This window comes from Colobus angolensis, unplaced genomic scaffold (assembly GCF_000951035.1).
Source record: "Colobus angolensis palliatus isolate OR3802 unplaced genomic scaffold, Cang.pa_1.0 Scaffold197, whole genome shotgun sequence".
NCBI lineage: Eukaryota > Metazoa > Chordata > Mammalia > Primates > Cercopithecidae > Colobus > Colobus angolensis.
The window spans coordinates 5,189,557-5,209,763 of record NW_012115121.1 but is presented as its reverse complement, the minus strand read 5'-3'; the positions used below and the strand labels follow the sequence as shown (position 1 = coordinate 5,209,763).

The window sequence follows — 20,207 nt, the reverse complement described above, 5'->3', positions numbered from 1 at the left end:
AAAAAAAAAAAAAAAAAAAAGAAAAAAGAAATAAAGACTGGACAGCTGTTCTGAATGCTTCGTCTTCATTTAGTCTCCCTGGAGAGGGGCGACTCTGGAGACCTTCCTGTGTTTCAGAACCTCTGGAGTGGTGTACTGGGACACAGCTCCGGGTGAGAGTTCGGTTATACCTCTTCAAGGAATCCCCACTGGAAGGAGGGTCCTTACCTTACTGGGCCCCTTTTATAAGGTGAAGACGCCAAAGTATAGAGGCACTTGGATAACTTATCCAGAGCCACCTGGCTCGGCTGTGGCAGAGTAGGGAGCAGTCACTGTCATCAGAAGCTGTAGCTCTTCCTCTCGGATCCTAATGATGAGGTGTCTTTATCAGGCCTTTACCAAAGCCAGCTGTCTCTTTTTTATCAGCAGTCTGCATTAGGCGAGGCCCTCTGTTTTGTGTTTCTGTTTTGCTAATCTGCACTGGTTAAGGCCCTCTGTCTTGTCACAGTTGTAAATTAATTTAGAAAGAGCTGTCTCCCTGAGGGCAGGGGCTGGGTTTTTCTTTACACACCTGAACCTAATTCCTCTCTTCTCCTTCCAGCCATTAGTAAGTGTCTTGCTGTGTGCCATGCATGGGGATAATGAGAACAAGAAGTTATGTTCTTGTCTTTAAGGAGTTTATTGTCAGCCAAGGAGACATTTATGAAAGTCCCCATTGTGGCCAGCGCTGAGAGGGAGAAGGTCCGAGTGTTAAGAAAGCAAATAACTGGAATGTCTAACCTTGCCTGAGGTGAAGGTGGGGGTTAGAGCAGTCTGAGAGAACATATTAGTAAAACAAAGTACTCAAATCTAGAGCACATAAACCACTACAAATCAATAAAAAAAGGAAGGCAGAAAACTCCGAGAAAAACTCGCCAATAATTTGAAAAACACTTGATAGAAGAAGATATCCAAATGGCCAATGAACATGTGAAACAGTGCTCAATTCTATGTATTTATCAATCATCAGGGAGGTCAGAGGACCTGGGTTAATATGAGACATTGGGCCACATATTGAACGTCCCAGATCCCGTTTCTTATTTGTAAATGGGGCTTCTGTCCTTTCCCTTCCTCCCAGTACTGCTCTGAAGCTTGCAGGCATGGGAAAGGCTCTTCAGACCCTGCATGCTATACAGATACTAAGTAGTGTTGTTACTCTAAGTGATTTAATTTCTCTTCCACCTCTTCTCATAGCAGCTATTCTAAATTCCCTTACGAAAGAAAAGACTTGAGTAATAGGATAGTTCCTAGGATTCAGAATATCCTGTCCCTTGATACTTTGGGTAAAGAGCTTGCGGCTGGCATGGCTCTGGTTCCCTCACCCAGGCTGGGAGCAGGGTGAGTTCCTTCGGGTTTTTTGACACCCAGGGCCTGGTGGCAGGGAAAGGACTGAGGTGCACAGCTCAAGCATTGGCTGGAGTAGGCTGTCTGGTTCGTCGTCCACACTGACTGTGATTGACCTCCTTACAGAGTGCTCTAGTGAAGTCCAGAAATAACACTCTGGACTTGGGGCATGTTGACATTAACGGGTCCACAGGGGCAATAGCCCACACTACCTGGCTTCCCCTGAGAGAGCCTGGTCAGTGCCATTTGCTGCCCTAGCAGGCTCAGGGATAACCTCCCGGTAAAACCGGTCCCTGCCTCCCTTTTGCATTCTTTGGATACAAAGGAGCCATGTTCTCTCTTCTGGATCTGTCCTCTGCAGTTGAGCAGATGGTACATGGTGCAGATGCACACCTGTCTTCTAGCAGAGTGCGGCTGGCCACCTCGGCACATGTCACAACAGTGTCAGGATTGCTGCTAGTCCTGTCGGTCCCATCACTTGACTGTGCCAGGTTCTTAGGCCCTGTTTGGAGTCTTTGCCCACAGATCTCTCATGACAGGAATAGACTTCTCAATGGTTGACTCAGCACTTTTGACCTTTTTCTCTTCTGTATTTCTGCCACATAGGAGTCAGAGTCAGAAGCAAAGGTAGATGGAGAGACTGCATCGGACAGTGAGAGCCGGGCGGAGTCTGCACCCCTGCCAGTCTCTGCAGATGATACTCCGGAGGTCCTCAATAGGGCCCTTTCCAACTTGTCTTCGAGGTAACCTGGCTTAATGATGCAGGTGCTTGTTGGGGGCTTTGTACCATGTCCAAGTGCCCTGGAAGAGCCTGCAGAGAGCCCGTGGTCTTGCAGAGCAGGCCTGCTCCCTTGCCTCAGCCTCCCATGCCACTGCTCCAGGCTCCATTGAGTATAATCTAATGCTTAGCGGTGGCAGTGAGCACAGTGACCAGGAGGGGAGGGCAACCAAGGCTGGAAGGATCTGGCCCTGGAAGGGTGCTCCAAACTGGACTAGGAAGTGCAGTCCAAAGAGGAAGAGGGGACAGGAGGGATGGAGGTGGGTGAGGTCAGCTGACACTGCACAGCACAGGAAACTGGCCTTGGGTTTGTGATTAATGGGCAGGCTGCTTTTCACTGAGGAGTCTATGTGTCCAGTTCAGTTTAGTTCCTCTCTCCCACATCCATTGTGAACAGTTCCTTAAATTCTCCAGGAAGAACTGGGAAACATCTTAACCTAGGTGAATCTAGTTAAAACTTTTGGCCCTTGAGAACTTGGTTCTTTTAACACAGCTATGTGAGTAGATCAAAAACAACTTATACGACCCCAAAGCGTTATCCCAGTGTTCCTATGTATGCCTCCAGCTGTCCCCGTGGGAGTCTGAATTGTGCAGTGGTTAAGGACGTGGACTTTGCAGCCAGACCCCTGGATTCAGATCCCAGCTTGACTGTTTGCCAGCTGTTCAACCTGTGCCTCTGTTTCCTCGTCTATAAAAGCGAAGTGTGTTGAGGATTGAAGGAGTTAATATATGTAAAGTCCTCATAAAATTACCTTATGCATATTTGTGGTAGCTGTTATTATCATTGCATAATGTTACTGTTATTCCCATAATTATTCAGGGCAGTACAGTGTAGGATCCTGCTGCCAAAAAAAAAGTTTTTTTTTTTTCTTCAGATAGTCAGCTGTAGAAACCATCCAAGTGGATACAGAAGCAGAGGGTACTACATTTCCCTTGGTTTTTTGTTTGTTTGTTTGTTTTTTGCCTGATACCTTCTTTAAGATATAAGCTAGGTGTATTTTTCTGCCAAGTTTGGTTGTGGCTGAGGCATTGGTACTGTGGCCCTGCTCCTGCCAGCATGTGGCTGGTGCTTCTGTCAAGGTGAATCTGGAAAGGACTGAGCTCAGGGCCCTCAAATCTCAGAAAGATCTATGTCCCTTGAGTTTGTACATTGGTTTTTTTAACTGGTGTTTTCTCCTTCCCCTACTCTGACATAGATGGAAAAACTGGTGGGTGAGAGGCATCCTGACTTTGGCCATGATTGCATTTTTCTTCATCATCATTTACCTGGGACCAATGGTTTTAATGATAATCGTAAGTGCCATTTCATACTATTTTAGTTTTCCTTTCAGTTTTTGCTGCAGGCCCGGTTGTCTTAAGTGCCAGGTATTGGGTTGGTTGGGGGAACTGACAGGGGTCCAGGCTGCTCAGAAAACCTCTGCCATAGAACATCTGTGACTTCCCACTTTTCAGTAGCCACCTGGAGGGCCATTGATGAGGCTAGTTGTATATGGTTGAAGATGTATTTTCATTTAAAAAACTGACTTTATCGCCTGTAATCCCAGCCCTTGGGGAGGCAGAGGCAGGCGGATCACAGGGTCAGGAGTTCGAGACCAGCCTGACCAACATGGCGAAACCCTGTCTCCACTAAAAATACAAAAATTAGCCATGCGTGGTGGCAGCCATCTGTAATCCAAGCTACTCAGGAGGCTGAGGCAGGAGAATCGCTTGAACCGAGGAGGCAGAGGTTGCAGTGAGCTGAGATCACACCACTGCACTCCAGCCTGGGCAACAGAGTGAGACTCTGTCTCAAAACAAACAACTGACTTTATTATTCCAACTCTGTAAAAGTTTACCCTAGCGATGTCTCTATGTGACTCCTGGTTTTGTTTCTTGTTTTCATGGGGCCTCCCTCCTGGGTGTAGAGCTTTTATTAAGAAATCCCAGTCCACAGAGCTGCTCTCTCTGTCTTCCCACTGTCCTGGACAGAGTCAGGTGACCATCAGCTGCATGTGAGCTAAGCAGATGAGACTTTTAAAGTACTCTAAGTCAAAAGGAGAATGGATTGGTTGAATCCTCGGAGGTTCTAGAATAAAAAGTTAAAAAGGAGGTTCTAGAATAGAAAGTTAATTGAGGGCCGGGCATGGCGGCTCACACCTGCAATCCCAGCAATTTGAGAGGCCAAGTAGGGAAGATCGCCCAGGAGTTCGAGACCAGCCTGGGAAAGAAGGTGAGACCTCATCTCTACTTTAAAAAAAAGTCTTTTTGGCTGGGCACAGTGGCTCACGCCTGTAATCCTAGCACTTTGGGACACTGAGGCAGGTGGATTGCTTGAGCCCAGGAGTTTAAGACCAGCCTGGGCAATATGGTGAAACCCTGTCTTAAAAAATAAAAAAGTTAATTGAAACATCAGGGTGTGTATTTCATTGTGAGTGGAAAATTGGATCTACCCCCTGTTACACAAAGGGCTGCATTGCTTTGTGGGATGGTGTGAGAGAGGAAGGAAGAGGAGGCAAGCAGAACCATTGGAAGCCTGATATTTTTCTTAAGTACAATGGATTTTCTGGAAGGCTCATGACCTGTTGGTTTCCATTTCCAAAAATCATAAGAATTGGGGTGTCAGTGAATGTTTTGTGTCCCGCAGGTGATGTGTGTTCAGATTAAGTGTTTCCACGAGATAATCACTATTGGCTACAACGTCTACCACTCCTATGATCTGCCCTGGTTCAGGACCCTCAGCTGGTAAGCTCTCCGCCTAACAGAGGCCCTTAGAATTTGGATGATGTGCTTTTTGGCAGGTATTTACAGTGATGGTGGGTATTTCTATTACTTGCTATAGAAATAAATGCTGGGGAGGCAGATATCATGTTAGGTCATGCAAAAGTTTTATGAAGAAAATGGTATTTGAGCAACGAGTAAAGAAATGGGTAAGAGAATGTTAGCAGGAAAAAGCAGGAGAAAAGGAGGTGATTGCTGCAGACTTGCACCGTGCCTTTGAGACCTGAGTATTTCATAGGCCAGACTGTGTGGTTGGCCTTGGAGGAGTCTTTAACAGTTGCTTGAAGTCTGGACTCTTCCTGAGAAGAAACCAGATGGGCTGCATTCTGTGACTGTGTTTGCCTCGGTATTTGGATTCCTTAAACTCTGCGTGATGATCCCGTTTTTCTAGGTCAGTATATTTTTCATGCTCTCATATCTCAGCATCCCACTAGAGTTGTCTGGAAGTTGTTAGGTTCTGCTGCCGGCTTTGCTTGTTATCCCTGGAACTTGGTTTCCTTGTATCTAAGACGGATGGTTGAGACTTAGTGGTTTCCAGACTGGTGTTTGAGCCCTACTTCATCAGAGGTGTTTTGAGTGCCAGAGTGGACAGGAGTGAGACTGAATGCATGGGATCTGGGCTCTGCTGGGAAAGTTGGCTTTCTCTGTTTCTTAGGAAAGGACTCAGCTTTCTTAAAGCAAAAACGAAAGAGAAACCTGTAGCACATGTCTGAGACCCCTTTCTGATCTGAAACTCTCTGCTTTATTCGCTGTAGTATTCTCAGGTGGTGACTTTTGAGCAGAGCACTGCACAATGCTGAGAAGACCTGGGGCAAATGCGGACCTTCTCACCCCACTGTGCAGGGGGTACAGGGGTTGAAGCCATGACTTAGCTGGCTGGAGAGTAGTGGTTTTTGCCCCAGCAACCTGGTCACCATCAAGGAAGCCAATGTGCTCAGATGTAGGCTGGGCACCCGCTTCCTGAGGTGTTTCCTGTCACCCAACAGCACGGGCTGCCTCCCAGCCTCCAGATGGAACTGTGATTGCCCCGGGGCTTAAGATGCAGGTCCCTGTTGCGGCTGTTCGTTAGCTGGAAAGCAGTGTTTTGCGTTTTGTTAACATACTCAGGAGGCCTGACTCCTGGCTGTGGTCACTTTACAAAGAAAGCTTTTTCCATGTCATGGAAAAGAAACGAAATATGAACTTTTTGTACTTCATAATTAAAAAAAAAAAGAATGGGAAAGAAAAGCTCTCCACTTTCTTCTCTGTCTCAGGATCCTTGCTGGGGGTTTGCAGTGGTGGCTGCACGGTCCCATACCCGGCAGCACTATGGAGGCTGCAAGGGATGGCTTCTCTTCTCACGAACGCCAGTTGAGGAGAGAGGATACGCAAGTGAAGAGTTAACGCTAGCGGAAGGTCTGTGTCAGAGCCAGGCTTCAGAGAGGGAGATGCATCATGAATTGCTTAGTCAGATAATCACATATTACTTGCTATAGAAATAAATGCAGGGGAGGCAGATGTCACGTTAGGTCATGCAAAGTTTTATGAATAAAATGGCATTTGAGCAAGGAGTGAAAAAATGGAGATGCAAAGAGAATGTCAGGAGCAGGAAAAAGGCAGGAGAACAGCAGACAGGCGGCATAGCTGGAAGAAACCATTTTGATAGGAGTGAAGGGGTTCCTGTTGGGAAGAGTGGAAACGAGACTGGGGAAGCAGGATGAGGCGTGTTTTTGAAGGTCGTATGGTTCAAGGATCCCTCAGTTAGGTATGGGAATGCTACAAAAGGGGCAAAAATGGAGTCTCAAGTTTGGGAGAAATGGAGAGTGAATGAAAGCTGCTGTCTGTTTCTAGATAAATTTCTCACCTATGGTGTCACCAGAGAGCAGGAATCCGTGGTCTGCCTGTCCCTCTGTGAGCTGTGCTGGGGGGCTCAAGGGCGGAGGATATTCTGCTGCCCTCTGTCCCCTCCTCTGGGATGACTGACTGCCTTGCTGTAAAGGCAAGGGTGCTCTCCGCGGCAATGACCTGTCTTCATTTACAGGTACTTTCTCCTGTGTGTAAACTATTTCTTCTATGGTGAGACAGTGACGGATTACTTCTTCACCCTGGTCCAGAGAGAAGAGCCTTTGCGGATTCTCAGTAAATACCACCGGTTCATTTCCTTTACTCTCTATCTAATAGGTATGCATTAAGCAGTTCACCACTTCTTGTGTCTGTATTGTTTTTGTATATCTGTCAAGTAGGAATTGGGGAATTTCTTGGTTAGTGTACAGTTTTGTGACATTAACTCTGATCATGGAGGGGAGCAGAGCTGATGCTCTATGTCAAGCTGTAGCAGGTCTTTCCTTTTTTTTTTTTTTGAGAGAGGGTCTCACTCTGTCACCCAGGCTGGAGTGCAGTGGCATGATCTTAGCTCACTGCAACCTCTACCGCCCGAGTTCAAGTGATCCTCCCACCTCAGGTCCCAAAGTAGCTGGGAGTACAGGTGCATGCTACCATGCCCAGCTGATTTTTATATTTTTAGTAGAGACAGGGTATCGCCATGTTGGCCAGGCTTGTCCCGAACTCCTGAGCTTAACTTATCCGCCCACCTCACCCTCCCAAAGTGCTGGGATTACAGGTATGAGCCACCACGCCTGCCCTTGTAGGAGCACTTTTAAGAGAAACGGAGTGTAGGGATGGGACTGTAGCCTGTGCCACCTGCCCCTGTGTTTCAGCCACCATTGAGGAACAGCACAGCATGGTCCTGTCTTGACTCTCCTGTTGGCAAAGATTCTGCAGTGGGACTGAAACAAAAATCATCTAGGAACTTACCATCTTTAGGGGAGTCATTTTAGGAGACCACCTTGGGTGACATTGTAGCATGGTGGAAATTTTACTGGATTTAGGCTTAAAAAGACTGCAACCTCAGGGGGAGCTAGGAGCCTAATATTTCTGAGTCTCAACTGTTTTGTAATCTAGAGCTAAAACTGCAGGGTTACTCTGAGGATTAAATCAAATACTTTAAAACTTCACAAACATTAAAGCGTTATATTAATATAAACTCAGTTGAGGCCACGTACTAATTCTAATAATGCTGATAATTTTTCATAGCTGCCTTCAAAGCTAGTTTGAGGTGCACGAAAAATTTCTTCTGACCGCAACGTCGGTCTGACCTATTTTTGATCATCTTGATAGCAATACTTCTGTGATGACACCTGACTATTAAAATATAAAATCTGCAAAGGGGTCTGCTGCCATTGAGGATATTCAGAGAGTATGCTGCAGACGCCGAAAGCAGCCTTCCACAGTGGGAGGTCAGGGGTCTGGAACAGCGACATGCTTATTTCTGGGCAGGACTGCTTTTGAGGGGCTCTGCATATTTATGGGTAAAGGTTCCTTTCCTTCCTGGAGAAGGAGTCTGCAGATATGTTTTGCTACCATCTAGATCACTGTGAGAGAGATAAAAAGGTGGTCTTGACCCTATACCATGTGGATCCCTCTTCTCCCAGTCCTGTGAATACTAGGACGGGTGTTGGCAAACTTTTTTTTTTTTTAAGAGGAAGCAAGTTTATTAAGAAAGTAAAGAAATAAAATAATGGCTACCCCATAGGCAGAGCAGCCCCAAGGGCTGCTGGTTGCCCATTTTTATGGTTATTTTTTGATTATATGCTAAACAAATGGTGGATTATTCATGTCTCCCTTTTTTAGATCATATAGGGTAACTTCCTGACATTGCCATGGCATTTGTAAACTGCCATGGCACTGATTGGAGTGTAGCAATGAGGACGATCAGAGGTCATTCTCTTTGCCATATTGATTTTGGAGGGTTTTGGCTGGCTTCTTTACTGCAAACTGTTTTCTCAGCAAGGTCTTTATGACCTGTATCTTGTGCGACCTCCTGTCTCATCCTGTGACTTAGAATGCCTAATGTCTGGGAATGCAGCCCCCGTAGGTCTCAGCCTGATTCTACCCAGCTCCTATTCAAGATGGAGTTGCTCTAGTTCAAATGCCTCTGACATTTCCCCCATCACTTTTATAAGAGAACCCTTAATCCTAAGGGTTGCAGAGGGATGAAGATCCGTCCTCTGTAACTTCTTCAGGCTGATTAGGGGCAATGATATTCCTGCCTACCTATCAAGGTCTCTCGTATTCAGGATAGAGAGGAGCTCAGTTAGAAAGTGTCAGTATGGTGAGGGCCATTCACAACTGGGACACAAAGTGATATATGCAAGATTTTGTAAGTGTTTAAGAGAACATTGAGTAAGCTTATCCTGCATTCCTACACAAATAGTACAACAGCAATATATTCCATATCAGTAAGGCAAAATAAGCAAAACTATCCCAAGTAAACTAAAGAAGGCTTTCCACGAACTGGGTAATTGTTGGAACCAAGCTGATACGGAGTCAGTAGCTGATTGCAGTATGTTCCCAGAATTAGAATACTGATTCAGATTTTTACATCACCAGTCCCTCTTGTTTCTTCTGAGCTGCAGCCAGAGATCACTGGTTGGTTCACAGGAACAAACAGTCTAAATTGCAGGAAAAAAAAAAGTCAGCCAATCAGTGCTGCAGTCTATTTCCTTTGGGTTGAGGGGGGTCTCCTCAGTATTGTCCCTTTGGGGTTCACCAGACAGATGTTACCAGAAAGGGGTCCAGACCCAGACCCCGAGAGAATGTTCTTGGATCTCATACAAGAAAGAGTTTGGGGTGAGTCTATGGAGTAAAGTGAAAGCAAGTCTATTAAGAAAGTAAAGGAATAAAAGAATTGCTACTCTGTAGGCACAGTAGCCTGCAAACTTTTTATTAAAGTTCCAAACAGTAAATATTTTAGGCTTTGGGGACCATAGGGTCTTTCTTGCAATTACAGCCATGCGTCGTTTAATGATGGGCTACGTTCTGGGAAATGCATTGTTGTGATTTTGTCATTGTGCAAACATCGTAGCGTGAACTTACACAGACCTAGATGATATAGCCTCCTATACACCTAGGCTATAATGTGTAGTCTATTTCTCTTAGAGTAGAAACCTGTACAGCATGTTAGTTTACTAAATAAATACTGTAGTCAATTATATCACAATGGTAAGTATTTGCGTATCTAAACATATAAAAGGTACTATATGGTAGTTAGTAAATCTTATGGTATTACAATCTAATGGGTATTATAATCTTAGGGAACAGTTGTTGCATATGTGGTCTGTTGTAGACCAGAACCTCGTTGTTCAGAGCATGACTGTACTCAGTTCTGCTGAGTTGTAGCTTGAAAGCAGCCATAGACAATATGTAAACAAATGGATGTAACTGTGTTTGAATACAACTTTATTTATAAAAACAAGCAGCTGGCCTGACCCCTGTTTTCTGGTCCCTGTTCTAGGAATAAACATTCCTATCTGATGAACCATGTTCTAAGTTTAGTGTGGTCTGCATGACTATAAAATATTGCCTTCCTTTTACAGTTTTGGAGGAGTTATTTTTTCCTTGTGACTGTTTATCTGGATACTGTTTTCCTCCCCTGGGCTTTGACATTGTGCACCGGTTAGCTGCTGGGAATAAATCAGCCAAAGAACCACTTAACATAGCTAATGAAGGGCAAAGATAAATGCAGAACATAATTCATTTTTCTTTTCTCCTCCCACCTCAAACTAGGATTCTGCATGTTTGTACTGAGTCTGGTCAAGAAGCATTATCGACTGCAGTTCTACATGGTAAAGGAAATGCATGTGTGTGTGTCAGAATTCTTGATTTAAATGAAGTTTTTCAGGAACTCAACAAGGCTTTCATGCTTTCTGTGACAAATCAAAACTCAGGAACGTGGTCTGATCTGTAAGGATCTAGAGCATAAAGGAAGAATATGCCCATTTAGGTTTAATGACTCTACATTGACTTAGACCCAGTCACTGTTACTTAACTTACACCTTAAGCAGTCTCTCCACTAGGACCCTGAGGTGGGTTCCAGAGAAGGCACAAGCTGAAGCTTCAGACATTGCCCACAGATGTCCTGTCTGGTACATCACTTGCTACCGCTTATTCCCTGACTCACTAGAGAACAGCTCCTCTCTGAGTGCTCCAGGTGTTCAATAACTACTAAGAAAATGAAAAATACCCAGGCTTTCAGAGGATGGGAGAGCTCACTCACTAGTGGGCTGTGGGGGACAAAGTGTTACTCTCAGAAGCCTGATCTTACCTGTTCACTTTCAATAAGTCAGATACAAAAGCAGATGTTTTTCCTACCTGTTTCTCAGCAATTTTCTATTTGGTACTGATTGTTCTTTGAAGTTACTTTCAAGGTAAACCGGTAAGTAGTGTTTATTTTTCTTTTTTTGCAGTTTGGCTGGACCCATGTGACGCTGCTGATTGTTGTAACACAGTCACATCTTGTTATCCACAACCTATTTGAAGGAATGATCTGGTGAGAGTTGGGAGGTGGATTTTCCCTTTTATTTTGTGAATGTTTCTCATGTACAGATACCCTCTAAGCCAGTAGCTGTCACCTTGAGCCACATCAGAATCCTCTGCAGGGCTCCTTACAACACAGATTGCTGAGCCCCACCCCTGAGTTTTTGATTCATTAGATCTGGGGTAGGCTTGAGAATTTGAATTTCTAGTACATTTCTGGGTGGTGCTGATATTGCTGGACAGGACCCATGCTCTGAGAACCACTGTTCTAGACTAACAGGTACAGGAATATTTTAAGACGCAAAGACAATGCAACATGTATGGCAACAGATTTGAAAACCTAGAGGAAATATTCATGATTTCTTGGCAAAATGTGTACTAAAAGTCATGAAGAAGAAAACGTGAATAGATCAATAACTTTAAATGAGCTTTGAAAATTATGTAAGATTCCATATCTGGAAAAATAAACAGGACCAAATGGGTTAACAGCTGAATTTTATCTAACCTTTATACCAAAGCTGATGAGGAGAGAGAAGCAGGAATGATAAACCCATTTCTGCTACGATTATAGATAAATCATTCTAAATAAAATATTAGCAAATAGAATCTGGCAGTGTGTCAAGGGAATAATATGCAAATACTGAGTGGATTTTATTCCAAAAATGCAGTGGTTTCATCTGTCAGCATTGATAGAAACCACTGGCCGACCGAAGCAGCTAGGTGATCTTAGTGAAAAGGTAAAAGGCCGGGTGCGGTGGCTCACGCCTGTAATCCAGCACTTTGGGAGGCTGGATATTAAATAATTAAATATTAAATAATTAAAACATATTATTTAGAATTGGGGAGGTAACCACTAGAAAAATAAAAATTAGAAATGATTAGAAGTGGTTATTTTTGGGAATGGAGATAGGGATAGGGGAAAGAAGGAAAACTTTTTGTTCCTTTTACAATTAAATTTCATGAGGTCAGGAGTTGAAGACCAGCCTCTCCAACATAGTGAAACCCCATCTCTACTAAAAATACAAAAAATTATCTGGGCATGGTGGCAAGCGCCTGTAATCCCAGCTATTCGGGAGGCTGAGGCAGGAGAATCACTTAACCCGGGGGTGGAGGTTGCAGTGAGCCGAGATTGTGCCACTGCACTCCAGCCTGGGCAACAGAGAGAGACTCTGTCTCAAAAAAACAAAACAAAAAACAGTAATCAAAGAACTTTTTAAAAAGTGTCAGCGTGGAGAGTGAGGAGAGAGAGAGTGCAAGTGTGGAAACCACCTCTTTCATAGTGAGGATGACTGGGGAGTGGGGAGAGCGGAAATCTAGCTGTGTGTATTGGGGTTTCATGCTCAATACAGTCCTAGGGAAAGGTAGGGCCTACTAGAGCTAGTAATAAACAGCAAAAAAAGTCAGGAATTAGACATTTAAGCGTATTATTTAGAATTGGGGAGGTAACCACTAGAAAAATAAAAATTAGAAACGATTAGAAGTGGTTATTTTTGGGAATGGAGATAGGGATGGGGGAAAGAAGGAAAACTTTTTGTTCCTTTTAAAATTAAATTTCTATCATTGTTTATGTATATTTCTTTATCATGAAAAAAAGGACAGATGACCTTTTAGTTTGCAACCTCCACTTATTCAGTAGTCATTCAGTAAACACTTGAATGTGTACTTTGTGTCAGGTGCTAGATAGGACTTTTTTGGTATTTTTATGTTTTTAACTTACTCCTTAATGGGTTACCAGAATTTTATGGGTGATTTTGGTACTGGAATTTAAGAATGGCACTGTTTTGTGTACTCTTGAGGCACTGTCACCTTGGTTGAGTTGATCCTTACTTTGGTTCATTTCTAGGTTCATTGTCCCCATATCTTGTGTGATCTGTAATGACATCATGGCCTATATGTTTGGCTTTTTCTTTGGTCGGACCCCACTCATCAAGGTAAATGGATTACCCTAATGTGAAATACCACTGTGAGGGGGAGGGTGGTGCTCTCAATATGAGTAGATCAGCCTGGCAGACAGAAGAAATCTTGCTGTGTTGTATTGTGGCCATGTCTTCATGTCATCCTGGAGAAAGGCCAAAGGAAAACACTGACAACTGATTTAAAAAAAAAAAAAAAGATAATAAAGAAAATAGGCTGGGCATGGTGGCTCATTCCTGTAATCCTAGCACTTTGGCATGCTGAGGCAGGAGGATTGCTTGAGGCCAGGTGTTCAAAACCAGCCTGGGGAACATAGGCCGTGTCTTTACTAAAATATTTTAAAATTAACTGGGCATGGTGGTGGCATGCACCTGTAGTCCCAGCTCCTTGGGAGGTTGAGATGGGAGGATCTCTTGAGCCCAGGAGGTTGAGGCTTCAGGGAGCTGTGATAGTGCCACTATACTCCAGCCTGACTGACAGGGCAAGATCATGTCTTGAAAAAAGAAGAAAGGAAAATATTTTTACAGATTTATATAATCTTTTTTTTGGGGACACATTTTTTGGGACTTCGATCTGGATTTGAGTGTAGTCGTTTAATTAGTATATAGTTTTGTAATATAAAACTATTCAAATGACTGACTGAAACAGAAAGGGAACCAAAGGGAGGGTATAAGGTAGGGAACAAGGAAACCATATTTGGGGGAGGTTTGGAAGGTGGCATGGTTAAGAAAATGGGGTTTTATGAAAGAAAGGTTCTTAACAAGTACTTACTGTTCCCAAAGCTGTAGTTATCAAAACATCCTTTGCTGAGAACTTGCTCTCTGTCCACAGCTGTCCCCGAAGAAGACCTGGGAAGGCTTCATTGGGGGCTTCTTTGCTACTGTGGTGTTTGGCCTTCTGGTAGGTGGTGGCTTCTAGCTGTGTGAGGGATTGGGTGGACAGAGGCCTCACACCACCTTCCAAGGCCTGTCCAGAGCTAGAGAGTGTCTTTGGAGACCAGGACTCTGTCCTGCTGAATGGCAACCTTGCCCTGAAGAGGACCACTGGCCATGCCAGCCATCCACCAGCTTTCAGGCAGGGTGCTAGCAGTTGGAGAGCACCTTCTGTGCCCTCTCACGCCCAGGCACGGTGACATCAGCAGGTAGCCTTCTTGTCAGGCATTTGATGTTCCAAGGTCAGGGTGAGGGCACTCAAGGGAAGATGAGATACACAGCTTTTCTCCTACATGTGCCTTGCCCAGAGGTGGGTGATCTTGCCACCCTTTCCAGAACACCATTCTCTGCTTCTGACCCCTGGGCCAGTCCTCCTTCTTCAGCACTGTCTGACTGCCTCTCAGTGCTCTCCGCCCAGCTTTGTTGCTTTCCAGCCTTGTTCCTCCTGAGGTCTGACTCTCACTGTGCCCCTTCCCCACGGCCTCTGTCCAGTTATCACTGAGTTCAGAGATTCCGAGGAAAGTGGTCCTAGCTCCCCAAATGGGGAGAGTCTTCCTATAGTTTTTTGCCCCAGTCCCTTCAGGTTTTCCCAGATTCTTTCGGGGCATAGGTGTTTGGGGTGCCTATGTGTAACCTTGATGGGTCATGAGCCTCTTTTTTTTTAATTGAGGTAAAATATGTATGGTAAAACATGAACCACTGAGCACAGAGCTTGCAGTTAGCAGGGTACTGGGCACCCTGAGGAACATGGCCAAACCAGGTGCCAGTGTCTAGGCTGGATGGCTGGAACTTAACCTCCTTGCCAGTCTCTCTGTTATTCCTCCTCAGCTGTCCTATGTGATGTCCGGGTACAGATGCTTCGTCTGCCCTGTGGAGTACAACAACGACACCAACAGCTTCACTGTGGACTGTGAGCCCTCGGACCTGTTTCGCCTGCAGGAGTACAACATTCCTGGGGTGATCCAGTCAGTCATTGGTTGGGTATGTCCCACTCACAGGGGGTCAGCGGCCTCCGTGGACAGTGGCTACAAAGAGAGATCCCCCTCCACCACCTGCCTTCCAAAAAAAGCTAGCTTCCTCCTTCCCAAAGCTGTAAGCCCCAGGATGAGGGAGAATTGCTCACGCCAGGTCAGGGTACAGGCAGAAGACGTTTCTCCCAACATCAGATCGTTTAGACCAGTGGTTCTCAAAGTGTGTTCTGTGGATCCCTGGAAGGCTGTGGGATCCTTTTAGTTGCAGGGATAGTGTGGGGGGTCTGTGAGGTCACAACTCTTTCATAATTAGACTGTGACATTATTTGCCTTTTTCATTGTGTTGACATTCGCTGTGATACGGCGCAAAAGCAACAGTGGTTAAAACTGCTGATTAATGCCACACACTCACAGTACAAACAGGCCAGTTCTTCTAATGAATGTCTGTGAAATAGTAAAGTTACTAATTTTGTTAAATCTTGACCTTTGTATACACACCTTTTTAATACTCTACTGAAATGGAAAGTATGTGTAAAACATTTCTGCTAAGTACTACAGTACAGTGCTTGCCTAAAGGGAAAGCAGTTGTGCAGTTGTTTGACTTGTGAACTGAATTAGCTGCTTTTTTCTAGAAAAGAAAGTAAATTTTACTTGGAAAGAACAAACAAATTATAATTTTTCAGACTTGGGTATTTGGCAGACATTTTTCTTGAAAAGAAATGAAGTGAGCCTATCACTTTAAAGAAAATGACTGAGGCTAGGCATGGTGGCTCACACCTGAAATCCCAGCACTTTGGAAGGCTGAGGCAGGTGGATCTCTTGAGGTCAGGAGTTCCAGACCAGCCTGGGTAACATGGCGAAACCCTGTCTCTACTAAAAATACAAAAAGTTAGCTGGGCGTGGTGGCGTGTGCCTGTAATCCCAGCTACTTGGGAAGTTGAGTTGCTTGAACCCAGGAGGCGGAGGATGCAGTGAGCCGAGATTGCATCACTGCACTCCAGACTGGGCAACTGAATGAGACTGTCTCAAAGAAAAAAAGAAAAATGACTGACAGTAATTGTTACCAAGGATAAAATTTGGCTTTCAAATGAACATTAGAATTTTGGAAAACTTAACCTGCCAGTGTGAACTTGACAACTTCCTAATACTTAAAGCCTTTTCTGATGAGTTCTGTGATGATTCTTAACATACGTGTGTGTGTGTGTGTGTTGATCACATGAGAAAAACAAACATTTGACACTGTATAATGAAATGTGTCTACATTTGGAAGATTTACATAACTCAGTGAACCATTATTTTCAAAATGGCTGATGCACGGTGCTATATAGTCATGCATGGGTAAAAGATCCATTCAAGTATAAGATAGACCAATGGATTTTAATGTAAGAGAGAACAAAGTACATTGATAGAATTCTGGATTCCATATCACACCTAATATTCAAGAAATGACTGCTTGTCAAGCTCTGGTGTAGTGTCAGAGAATACCCAAAACCATCTGAGACTATGACTAAAATACTCTTTTCAACTATGTATCTGTGTAAGGCTGGATTTTCTTTATATACTTCCACTAAAACAGCATGTTTCAACAGATTGAATGCAGAATGTTTTAATGTTTTCCATTAACTTCGATATTAGAAATTTACAAAAATGGGAAAAATTTACTCCTTTTATTGTTTTAAAAACCTACATATATGCAATTAGTTTTATAAAGAGTTATGAGGTTGGATGTCTTGGTCTGTCTGTTGTTATAACATTATTATATATTTACACATTATATATTATAGGTATATTATAACAATATAGTGTTGATATAACAGAACACTTGAGGCTGGGTAATTTATAAAGAAAAGAGGTTTACTTAGCTTGTTTCTGCAGGCTGGGAAGTGCGAGAAGTGTGGCATTGGCTGCTGCCTGGCCTCTGGTGAGGGCTTTTTGTGCTGCATTGTAACATGGCGGAGAAGGCCAAAGGTGGAAGCAGACACATGCAAAGAGGAAAACCAGGGGCTTCATCATTTCATAACAACCCATTTGCCAGTGCTCATCTCGTCTTTTGACAGAGAGAACCCACTACCAGGAGAAAGGCACCAAGCCATTTATGAGGGATTTGCCCCTGAGACCCAAACACCTCCCACTAGGCATCACCTCCCAGTGAGGCTACAATGGGGGTCAAATTTCAACATGAGTTGACAACTCAAACCGTTAACACTGGGCATGTATGCACCTTAACTTTTACTTCATTTACTCTTCTCAGAAAACGGTCCGGATGTACCCCTTCCAGATTCACAGCATCGCCCTCTCCACCTTTGCCTCACTCATTGGCCCCTTTGGAGGATTCTTCGCAAGTGGATTCAAACGAGCCTTTAAAATCAAAGTAGGAAAACCCTCTTGCGTTCCTCTCATCTCACTCCCTCCTCACCCATCTTCTGCCTTTCTCCCCCTTCCCTGCCCCCTCCAAAACACTGGGCTACACACCCTGGCATTTAATGTGTGATCTTGACCCATGCACTGAATTTAGGTGAGGTAATTGTTAATTAATAACAATACATTATTCTTGGGAAAATGCAATCGTCATTTTTCAGTTTATTTGTTAATAATAGTTTTCTTCAAAAGAACATTTTGGGCCAGGCATTGGCTCATGTCTGTAACCCCAGCATTTTAAGAGGCCAAGCCGGGAGGATCACTTGAGGCTAGGAGTTTGAAATTAGCCTGAGCAACATAGCAAGACTCCTGTCTTTATTAAGTAAAGGAAATAAGAACATTTTGTAATGGAATAAAATTGTGTCCTAATATAGCCTCACCAGTAGATTTAATACTTCTCACCTTCTGTTGCCCTCAGCTACTCAGGACAGAAGCCAGACATTGGGGTGGGACCATTAGGTTGGGATTGATCAGTGGCTGAGCCCAAGTTCACCCGTCCTTCCCCTGCCTCTAACAGGACTTTGCCAATACCATTCCTGGCCATGGAGGTATCATGGATCGCTTTGACTGCCAGTATCTGATGGCCACCTTTGTCAATGTTTACATCGCCAGTTTTATCAGGTATAGTACCTTTCCATCTGAACCAAGTTGGTGGATTTTTAAGTACGGTGCAATTCTAGAATTTTAGCAGCATCTCAATTCCAGTGAAAAGCATCCCAAATAATGCAATTTTCAGTTGTTGCTGCTTACGGATTTTCTGAGGCCTTCTCCTGCCATCTGTTAATAGATAACTCTCTGATCCAGAGATCAGAGCAGCCACTCGGATAATCAGGCCCTGGAAGCTTCCGGGGCCCAGCTCAGTGCTGTTTCTTCACATTCTGTTCCAGAGGCCCTAACCCAAGCAAACTGATTCAGCAGTTCCTGACCTTACGGCCAGATCAGCAGCTCCATATCTTCAACACGCTGCGGTCTCATCTGATCGACAAGGGGATGCTGACATCTGCCACAGAGGACGAGTAGGGGCCACCCAGGGCCAAAGGAACAGGAGCGGAACTGAGGAGGGGCAGGTCTCCAAGGCAAGCCCAGCTGGTGTGACTTAGACAATGATGAGGCTTCAACTCACTGTCTTTTTTTTTTTTTTGTAGGGTATTTTTTATTTGTGGGTTCAACAAATCTGTACATACAGCAGTCTATGTGTTTAGAATTTGCATTGTGAGTAAACTACAGCTTTGAGTTGGAAAGAAGTCATGGGTTGTAAAACCATTAGGATTTTTTTAAAACAAAAGTATTTATCTGGAAGACAGTGTTGCCCAGGTCAGGAGTGTTTTCTTGGTGGTTCCAGCCCCTATCAATTGAACTGTTTCTGGGCTCAGTCAAACACAGACATTCATCTGTGTCCAACCAAATCAGGGGACTTCCCCACCTGTGGGGGGAGGCACAGCTTGGATGTTTTGTACACCTAGTCTTTTCTAGTAATCCCTGCTTGGAGCTGCAGGAGAGTTGCCTTCTGTAGGTCGGAGGAATGGAGGCTTACTAACCAGATAAGCCTTCTGTCCATCCACACCAAAATCCTGCAGAATGTAAATAAGCTCTGCTTTATAAGATGGGTTCACCTTCATCACAGACTGAAAGAAAGTTTCAGTTTTTATTTTTTTCAGAAAGCACGAAAAATTATTTATAGTAGTCTGGAGAAAAAACACACTGTAATATTTCAAGTGTATGCAGTAGAATGTACTGTAACTGAGCCCTTTCCCACATGTCTAGGCTCCAGTGTCTCCTGTAGATCAGTCCACCTAACTGTGTGTTTTCAGGGACGATGCCATCCACATATGTGCTGTAGACCTTCTGCTGCTGAATCCTTTCTGGGGACTTTCTCATCAGGCAGGGAGCAGAGGGCTTCTCGTTCATGCACCCTTTGCCTGAACACCCATGTAGCTGCTGTGTTGTGTATATATTACTCTTAAGAGGAGTGTGTGTGTCTGTGTTTGTTTTAAAAGTTACTTATTTCTTACAGTGATTTCAATTGTACCATGACTTCTTCACTAAAACCACAAAGTCCTGCTTAAAACTATGGAAAACAACCTGATTAGAGGCTTGACTATTTTGAAGATTAAATGCACACTTTTTATATAATGTGACCAGTTTAAATGTAGTTTATATTGTACTGGGGACCTTTTGTTGTTGTTGTTTGCTTAAACTGTGATTTTTTCCCCCTCCCTAATTTCAGGGGTGAGATTGACTTTGGGAGGACAGATTAGTTCTTTGTCAGGCCAATAAGCAATGGAGTGCCGGAGAGAGAACTTGGTGCCCAAATATATTAAATTATTCGGTGCCATGGATGTTTTCATTGCCAATGAGGGTGTAATGATTTGCTTCAGCACCTTGGTGTAGTGCTGGTTTGTGGTGTCTTTGTTTGTAAATCAGACTCACTGCCTCCCTGAAAGTGCAGTCAGCCCAGGTCTCTAGAGCGTCCAGCAGAGGATGGAATCCTCGGGATGTTTCAGCTCACACATCCTTGAGTGACTTCCCACATGTGTGCAGGGCTGAAGCGGCTTCTTTCTGCTGAACTTTTATTTCCATTTCAGCCTCACGGCTTTTCTTATTCAGGTCCAAGGCCCCTTAAAAACAAAATGTATTATTACAAGGGGTTTTATTTCAGTACTGGCTGCGTGACCCCAGGCAGGATGCGTCACTCTCAAGGGCCCCTTTTTCAGAGCTACT

At 44.1% G+C, this 20,207-nt stretch overlaps 1 protein-coding gene across 1 annotated transcript in view; it reads left to right on the top strand.

Annotated features, from left to right (window-relative positions):
* Positions 1–19,624, top strand: part of CDS2 (CDP-diacylglycerol synthase (phosphatidate cytidylyltransferase) 2) — a 23,754-nt gene extending 4,130 nt beyond the window's left edge. Inside the window, exons 2-13 of the mRNA XM_011941026.1 lie at positions 1,969–2,105; positions 3,337–3,433; positions 4,764–4,861; positions 6,918–7,057; positions 10,502–10,560; positions 11,182–11,264; positions 13,095–13,182; positions 13,997–14,065; positions 14,926–15,078; positions 17,320–17,439; positions 18,004–18,107; positions 18,374–19,624. Of these exons, the coding sequence (XP_011796416.1) occupies positions 3,377–3,433; positions 4,764–4,861; positions 6,918–7,057; positions 10,502–10,560; positions 11,182–11,264; positions 13,095–13,182; positions 13,997–14,065; positions 14,926–15,078; positions 17,320–17,439; positions 18,004–18,107; positions 18,374–18,506 (1,104 nt within the window). The 5' untranslated portion in view covers positions 1,969–2,105; positions 3,337–3,376 and the 3' untranslated portion in view covers positions 18,507–19,624. The remainder of the gene's footprint in view (positions 1–1,968; positions 2,106–3,336; positions 3,434–4,763; positions 4,862–6,917; positions 7,058–10,501; positions 10,561–11,181; positions 11,265–13,094; positions 13,183–13,996; positions 14,066–14,925; positions 15,079–17,319; positions 17,440–18,003; positions 18,108–18,373) is intronic.
* The last annotated feature ends 583 nt before the right edge of the window (positions 19,625–20,207 follow it).